This window comes from Cydia strobilella, chromosome 9 (assembly GCF_947568885.1).
Source record: "Cydia strobilella chromosome 9, ilCydStro3.1, whole genome shotgun sequence".
Lineage (NCBI taxonomy): Eukaryota > Metazoa > Arthropoda > Insecta > Lepidoptera > Tortricidae > Cydia > Cydia strobilella.
In genome coordinates, this window is record NC_086049.1 from 9,658,873 (window position 1) to 9,668,244 (window position 9,372).

The 9,372-nt window shown below is 38.7% G+C and overlaps 1 protein-coding gene across 1 annotated transcript; it reads left to right on the forward strand.

Annotated features, from left to right (window-relative positions):
• Positions 1–1,412: 1,412 nt before the first annotated feature.
• Positions 1,413–8,747, forward strand: LOC134744219 (uncharacterized). The gene is made up of 6 exons (XM_063677943.1): positions 1,413–1,667; positions 3,396–3,492; positions 4,189–4,500; positions 4,798–4,987; positions 6,853–7,006; positions 8,106–8,747. The coding sequence occupies exons 1-6, from the start codon at positions 1,519–1,521 to the stop codon at positions 8,227–8,229; spliced, it is 1,026 nt and encodes a 341-aa protein (XP_063534013.1). The 5' UTR covers positions 1,413–1,518; the 3' UTR covers positions 8,230–8,747.
• The last annotated feature ends 625 nt before the right edge of the window (positions 8,748–9,372 follow it).

Below are 9,372 nucleotides of genomic sequence, written 5' to 3' on the forward strand. Positions count from 1 at the left end.
AGAACCAGGTATCTCTTGAAACTAGGTAAGAGCAGTTTGAGACTGTTAACAGGTATTATTACAGGTAATAATACTCTCAATAGACAGCTTAAGATAATGAGAATCAGTGTAGACGCCTCCTGTCCACACTGTGGTAGGGAGGAAACTAGCTTGCACTTACTAGCAGAATGTACTATGTACGCGGCACCGCGTTATAATACATTTGGTAGAGACATACTAGAAGAAAACGAACTAAAGGATATCGAAAAATCTACACTGGACTGGCCGGGCCATTGTTTTCAGGTCTTGTGTGTAATTTGTCTTCACACCTTTTAAGAATTACGATAACTCATATATTATTTTAATATTAGGTAGGTACATGGTAGGTACTGCAGTAGGTAGGTATATTAAAATTTTAGTGGACGGCAATTCTTTTAACAACCTTAGGGTGGTATTCTAACTGTCCAATATATTTCTAAGTCCAATTTGCAAAATGTGAAACGCAAATACACATTGGACCAAGTGTTTGGACAGATGGAATACCTACCATCCTTAGCTACAATACTTTGAATTAAACGGTTGGTAGGTACCGACTACCGACACCTACTTATCGTAGGTAGTAAAGGAAAACTTGAAGTTCAATTAGAAAACTAATGTATTAGTTAAGTGGGTACTCATTAAATAATTAAAACATAATTAATTATATACTGTACATGTCCGACCATTTAACAAAGTCCACACCGCTCTAATATCCAAATCTCAATAAATCGTAATCCATCTGAATTCTAAGAGGGAGTAAAGCACATGGCGATCTAGATATAAACAAAACAACAAAGCCGATTGGTGTGGTGACGTTCCACCCCGGTGATATGTACGTCCTACTACCTAAATGCCTTATGTACACGCTAGTTACTACTTCATGACTACTCGGAGCTCAGTGTGTACTGCAATGCAACGGAAAATATGCGTGTTTACCAAAGTCGTTTCGGTGGAACGGTGTCGTGTGTTGCGTCACGTTTAAGGAAATTGTGATAAAGCCCCGAGGTCGACGTGACTAAATTGTGAACACTGTGTTCATTTCTACCAGTGATTTTGATGCTTGATAATTATCTACAGTGCTGTGATTTGAAGGCAAAATGAAGTTTATTTTTTCCTATCCCGATGTTCCCTGGGGCCAGGCAAATGTCCGCTGCCACGACTTGAAGAGTAGCCGATATGACCTTGTAATGTCGAGTAAGTGTATTTTTGCACTTTGAATTAGCACTCTGGAACGCCCTACTTTATAAAGAGGACTTAATTAGGTCTTCTTTGATAAGTTATATTCATTCTGTAGAGGTTTTAATATAATGTTTTAACAAATATCTAAAAAAAGGCAATTTCAAATAATAATATTGAACGTCATAACGAGGTTCACTCGACAAGATGGCGTCGAGTGGGGAGAGGGCGCCCAGTTTGCCAGGTGCTGCCGCCGCGTCGAGTTCGGCGCTATAGCTAACTAAATAACGCAGTGTTGAGTACTGTACATTTAGAACGTTCACAATGGCTGCCGCGAAAGACACGTCTACTTTCTTTCTGGAGGCAGATGCAAAACAATTTGACACTATTTTGAAGTTATACCCACAAGCGATTAAACTAAAAGCTGAACAGAAAACAAAGAAACCAGAGGAGCTCATAAAATTAGACAACTGGTAAGTGTGTTCGTCTTTGAGAAGAGAAAATGCGGCCGTGGCGTGTCAATGAACTTGTATTGTGTGTGTATCCGTGCAAACTGATTTGATAGCTACCTCCCTCGCGGACTGCATCTCTAGTTCGCGGACCGCTCATTAGAATCACTGCGTCACGTGGGATCGATGTCAAATTGACACTATCGTTTTTCCTGAAGCAGTAGTGAGGGAAAATATCTGCGTGCTCGGGCGTTATAAAATGGTGGCTGCCTTTAATATCATGACGTGCAATTAACTCTAATGTTAAAGCATTAACTGTAAATTCTGTAAAGTCCTCTGCTAATTAGGACTTCAGATAAAGCGTATAATCATATTAATATAATAAAATATGCTAACTTTATGTTATATTCTCTATTGAGAATGCTTTGTTTGGTACGCTAACATCCGCTCAAAATGGTGACTGCCTTTTATTTTGTATCTACTTCGTCGGGATGTTATTTCAACCAAGTATTTAGTTATTTCTTTTGCAATTGGTTACTTCTAGAAGGATATCTAAATGTAGCTTAAGGTCCTTTTATGTCACAAATTTTGATTTTAAGACCACAATGAGTCATCATTTTATTAACGACTAACTTTGCAGGTTTCAAGAAACAGTTGGTTTGACGAAATTTCTTCCTATACAATGTTTGTTTTCATTGAGTTTCCTTTGTCGTTTTCTTTTCTTGCTCTTGTGGATTAAGTTCTAATTTTCAAGGTCACATTTATTAAATTTTTTAACACATGTTATAAATAAGTAACATTATACGATTTATAAGTGACTACCATGTGACTATGAGAAATAAAACAAACTTGGAAATTCTCCCAAGTAGCACAGTAGCTGTATAGCAGCCGAATAATGTCTGGGTAATATACTATTTTCTTGTACAGTTTGTTTCAGCCTTTCTGGCATAATATTATGTACCAGCACATTAATAGCTATTTGTTTTATAAGGGGGCAAAGTTGTTTAACCGCTCATGCTAATATAGTAATATTGACACCCAAGCAAGCGAAACATTCCAAAATTGAACCACAAGCGTAGCAAGTGGTACAAAAAACGGGATTTCAAGGCACGAGGGTTAAACAATTTTTGCCATTGAGTGAAACACAAACATTTTCACCACACCAACGTGACAAAAATACTACTTAACTAAAATATCAAACAAAATCAAATCCAAATCAACATTATTAAATATTTATCATTCAGGTCAGTCAATTCTACCAGCCAACATAATGAAACAACTCACAATTTGCATCTGACCCATCCCACTTGCCCCACTGATAAAATGAAACTTTCTCATCAGTTTTTAGACAAATAAGAGAGCCTTTACCAGTTGGTGTAGTGAAAAATTCATTTACCCAATGAAGGTCCCCACTATTTTATCAGTTATCACCACTGTTAGCAATTTGATTAGTTGCAATAGTTAACTTTAGCAATTTATATTACCCCGCATAGTTACACCAGTATTTTGTGTTTTATAAATTTCGTTTGGTTATATTTTAAATAATAAAATAACCCAGATATACAAAAAAATAAAATAAAAAAACAAATAAATAATATAGCTTATACAAAATTATTATGAACAAATATATATATATCTATATTTGTATTGGTTCCCCCATTTGTGAGCTGCAATATCATAGTAACTTACTTTTTCAAAGAAAGCTGAAATTTTTAGCCTGTCTTCTAATAAGCGGTTTTGCTTTAATTCCAGGTACCAGAATGAATTACCAAAGAAGATCAAGTCGAGGGGCAAGGACGCGCACATGATACATGAAGAGCTGGTGCAGCTCATGAAATGGAAACAAGCGGTGAGTGTTTGTAAACTGCTACATCATAACATGAAACTCATCATGTAGCTGAAATAAAACAGCTGGTGACCATCATATTCTCTTCAGAGCAGTCATTGTTCAATACTTCAACAGCATAAACAGGTATTATATCTACATGTAGTTTTTAAATTAAATTTCATAATAATTGCAATAATTGCACTGTGAATTCTATCAAGATGACTAGGAAATTTGTTATCCATCACTACTTAAAAGTCATAATCCATGTTTGTAATAAGAAAAAAGCACTACAAGGTATGGATATTATCAATAAGGAACTGTAACCCGCTATAATAAATTAATGTGAACTTAATATTATAATAAAATGTGCCATTTAAACAAAAGTTTACACTCGCTCATCACTTGTAATCAAGGTGCTGCTATTAAAGATGCACTTTATTAGAATTTGACCTTATTGACAACTGACAATATGGTACATTTCAGTTGAAAATATCTCAAATGTATAGCCATAGTTGATTTCAGAGGTGCAATAATGAGTGTTTAATTGGGTTTTACAGCAAAAAAGTAAAATTAATCAAAAAACCTATAGCAATTTACAAGACTTTTAATAATAAAAAAACAACACTAAATTGGTTTAGGAGCCATGTAGCATCATTTTCATATTATGTTAGAAAGTTACAAGTAGATCAATAAACATTCTACATTTTACCATTGCAGAGAGGGAGGTTTTATCCACAACTATCATATCTGATAAAAGTGAACACACCGCGAGCTGTGATGGCCGAGACAAAGAAAGCATTCCGTAAACTGCCCAACATCGAATCAGCTATGACGGCACTCAGCAACTTAAAAGGAGTAGGCACGGCCACAGCATCGGCTCTACTAGCGGCGGCGAGCCCGGAAATAGCACCTTTCATGGCCGACGAGTGCCTACAAGCTATCCCTGAGATGGAGGGAAGCGACTTCACTGCCAAGGAATACCTCAATTTTGTTACACATATACAGAGCGTCTGTGATAGGTTAAATAAGGTATGTAGTCTAATAATGTAACCTGTCTGGAAATGCATAGTATTTGTCCAAGCAAATGCTAATTAAAGTTCACTGTACACTACACTTTCTGCCGCACTATTTCAACATTGTCGATCTTATAGTAGCATCTGTGTGCCAGTATAAAGCTCCAAACACATTGGCAAGGGTAGCGGCAGCAGAGTCGTTTGTATTAAGACTCGAATCACTCGAATTCAATTGTCTCCGCGCCACTATTGTTGCCTGTATATAAAATAAAACCATTAGTTGTCATGTTCTCAAAACAAACTTATCTAACAGGAGACAAATGGCTGTGGCACAAAATGGTCCCCACACATGGTTGAGTTGGCGTTATGGACACACAACATCGTGTCAGACCTACGGCCAGAACTACTCGGAAAGTCCCCTAGCTCAACGCCTGCACCCACAAATGGAGGCTCACCACTGCCTAGCGACGAAAGTAATCTTGAACCACCCACCAATGGCAATGGTGAGTACCAAACTAAAGTGTGTTTGATTTGAGTTTAACAAGTGTACACTTGCTATTTAAGTATCTACGCTATCTTGAATGCCTGGAGTTTAGTTAAGGCGCCGTGGAGTCTGTAGATTAAAATTCTCTAGGTCAAAAATTGAGCTTATAACTACATTCAGCTTCTAGGTTTTAATATATTTTCGTAATAAAAAACTTTGTGTGCACCAAAACTTCATAATTTTGTCACGTCAAGTGCGCAGATTGCTTTGTCTCAGGATCCCGCCTGAGGGTCCCATTTCAACCAAAAAAATCGCCACTGTTGCGATTACCAACCAAACCTAGGATAGGTCAATTATAATTATATTATAATATGAATGGGCTTACTGGCGAGCATATACAAACTGTTCTCCTCAATAATGTTAAGGCGAATATCCAAGACAATTGACGACTCACAACCAAGAGAGCAGGCTGGTTTCAGGGCAGGTTTCAGCACCACTGATCACATACAAGCACTAGAACAGATAATAGAGAAGTATAAAGAGTTCAATAGGAACCTATACGTGGCCTTTATAGATTATAGCAAGGCATTTGATAGCATCAATCACAGCGCAATCTGGAATGCATTGAAACAGCTTAATGTGGACCAAAAATACATTAATATTATTAAGAATATATACGCGAAAAGCACTAGCCGAGTCAAGCTGGAGACAAGAGGGAAACAGATAATGATAGAAAGGGGAATCCGACAAGGAGATCCCTTATCACCCAAGATCTTTATTGCTGTCCTGGAAATCATATTTCGGAATCTCAAATGGGAATCAAAAGCCATCAATCTGGAGGGCCAGTTAATAAACCATTTGAGATTTGCAGACGACATAGTCATAGTAGCTGAAACTGCAACAGAACTAAGAGAGCTTATTGTATTGTAGTTCGGGCGATTTTCCGCAACTCGACGACTGGCGCCTATTTTGCGTGAAAGAGAGCTTATAAACCAACTAGACGAAGAAAGCACCAAAGCAGGCTTACAAATGAACACAAATAAAACCAAAATAATGACAAACAGCAAACAAATACAAATAAATATCAACGGTAACAACATAGACTATGTAGACCAATATATATATCTAGGAAAGCAACTGTCCTTCACAACAACAAACAACGAAGAAGAGGTAGAAAGGAGAGCCAACATAACCTGGAGGAAATTCTGGTCACTGCAAGAAATCCTAAAAGGCAAATACAGCTTAAACCTAAAAAAGATAGTGGCAGATACATGCCTTCTACCGAGCCTGCTCTATGGGTGCCAAACATGGACTTTTACAGATAAAATAAAGAAAAAGATAAGAACCACCAAAATAGCCATGGAGAGGAGCATGCTCAACATAAAAAAGATACAAAAAATAAAGAGTACATCTATAAGAGAAAAAACAAAGTTACAAGACGCACTAACTCAAGCCCTCAAATTAAAATGGCGGTGGGCAGGACACATCGCACGGTATAAAGACCATAGATGGACAATATTGGCAACGAAATGGAAAGGCCCTATCGGCAAAAGGAAAGTAGGAAAGCCATATAAACGATGGCTGGACGATATAAAAGAAACTGCAGGGAAAGACTGGCTAAACAAAGCAGAAGACAGGCAGAAATGGAGAGAATTGGAGGAGGCCTACGCCTGAAGAGGGGTCCAAATTAAATAAATAGATAGTAATTAGAATACATAAACCTAACACTAACTATAAGAAACTTACTAACCAATACGCCAAAACTTCTAATGTAAAAAAATTGTAAATTGGAAATAAAAGGCTTTTTTATTTTATTTAATATGAATGGGTATCCCAACATTTAGGCCATACGTACAGGTGTTATGGGCGATGTATCGTTTGCAGGCAAGCTAGCAGCCGACTCTGTGCACGAGGACACGCCGACGTCCTGCACGGAGGACTCGCTGGACGCCAAGCCCGCGTCGCCCGCCACCCCCGCCACGCCCGCCTCGCCCAGCGACAACTCCGACTCGGCCTTCAGCACGCCGCGCGCCAAACGGTAACTAAGCAATACATGTTCCATAGCCTGACTTGGTGACACTGACACCGACGGTGCCATAACTATAGTGCAAACTGAGACAAAATGCCTGCTGGTCCACCGGGGGATTAAACCCTCAATCGATGAATTTGCCACAAAGGCTTCAGTTGGGATACTGGTGCCGCTTCTTGGCGAGCAGCCTCGCCGAGACCCCTTTAGGGCTTTGGCTTTCTTATTCTGGACATCTTGGCGGATTTTATATATATCCTAACCTGGTCTTTGCTCTGTATGTAATAATAGAAAATTTAACTAATTCGATTATAGCACATTCGCTCAAGCGTTCCCATGTATTACGATTTACGTGGCAACAGCTTAGGTGTCCAATAATAAGATAAATTGATGCCGGTTGGCACTTTCGACTGCAGATCCTTTACTAGTTTATTTTATGAGTAAAAAAGTATAATACGAGTAATAAACTCTTTATTACTCACGCTAGCTAAACGCTAACGCCAATTTTTTTTTAGATTTTGAAAATATCTAGTGCGTCATTAAAAATGTTAAAATGCATATTCAAATCAGCATTGTTTTGTTTATTTTTTTAAGCCATAGCTTTTGGTCAACCATTGCACTGAAGTGTATGCCATTACAGGCTCGCTCATCCATAAAGCGAAGATTCAACAAACTTATTTGAATAATGACATCCGCCTACAAAGCCAGCCGCCCACGCGGCGCAAATATAAACTATGCTGTTGGCCAACAAATCGTGATCGGCTCGTCTAAGCACCCGCTCTTTCTTATGATCGGTTCGCATGCGGTTTGATCGTAAAAGACAATCGTAATTTAGGCGATTTCTAATGTTATAACAATATTTATACATGTAATGGGTGTTTGCACTTTGAAGAGATTTATGTGACACTAAAACAGTGTCGTTCATTAGATAATTTTATATAATCTTTATATAAATAATCTTTTCTAATTTAGTAGACAGGAAACGGCAATGGAATCGTATTCTTCTATTGTCCACTTAGAAATTGATTCAGCCAGTTCTATCCCCTATTACTTATTGTAAGTTTCAAATGTGTAAGGTGCGTATCGTTGTTGACACTTGACACTTTGACAGGCAACTAGAGGAGGCGAGTTCGGCGGAAGAGAACTCTCTGGGAGACTCGCTCGACGCGCCGGCGGTGGCGGTGGCGGTGGCGGCGCCGCCCGTGGCCAAGAAGCTGCGAGAAGCCACCCACTGACACGCGCATCCCACCAAACCCCCGTGCGCCTATAAATAACTTTCTAGACTAAGCTATTGTACCTAGGTAATTTATTTTGAATTCCGTTTAATTTTAACTTAGCCCTAAGTTTAAGATTACCGGTCGGTTTTGTAAGTTTTATAGGGTATTGATATTTTGGATGCGTATCGACGGACTATGCCGGGCGCACTCAGTGTACTGTGCGACGCGAGTGTTCGGCGGCTCGAGATCGACTCGAGCCTAGTGTTAGGTTTTGTTTTGTAATAATTTTAATGTTTGAACGTTCGCATCCCGCGTGACATTCCAATAATTGTAACAAGTACGTTTAGGCGGCCGCAGCCGCAGCCGCTACCGGACCAGATGCCTTGACGACAACTCACCATTGCCTTATGACACAGTCTGCCCGCAGAGTTTATATGCAACAAGATAATACAAAGGACGTGTTACCCGGGCGCCGGGTGTTACACGGGCCCACAATGTAGTTTTTATTGAACAAATATAAAATATTAATTTTATAATGTCGCATTTTCATTCTAAACAAACACAATTCCTTTATCCTGTGTATTTGCAAAAAAATCGTATCACCTAGGGGATATTACTGCAATGTTCTGCCACCAGAGTGCAGCACTAGCCTTTTTAGTAAACCATAGAGTGACATACATACTGTGCCTTTAACAGTTTTTTGACAAGTTTTCAGAGATAATATAATATGACATTTATCACTGGATTTGTCACATATTTTTCCCGCTAACTTTACCTTCCGAGATGCCAACTAGACTTGCTACTGCGAATACGCTACAGAACCATTCGCCAAGGAACATAGAACCTTTTGTTCGTGCCTGCTCTTTAAACATTAAATTTTTCTTAATTCTTATTAACCGACTTCAATTTCATAGAAGGAGGAGGTTCTGTATTCGGTTTGGTGTTTTTTTATGTATGTTCATCACTGATTACACCGAGACTCTGGTCCGATTTGAATAATTCTTTTTTTGTTCGAAAGTAACTACCTCCAAGGTCGTCCCACATTAATCTGGTGCTGTTCTGATGATGGGATCCACTGTCAAATCCCATTTGTCATCTTTTCATGGTTAAACAACTGAACCGCTTTAGGTGAAATTTGGCATGAAGGTAAATTCCTTGAAT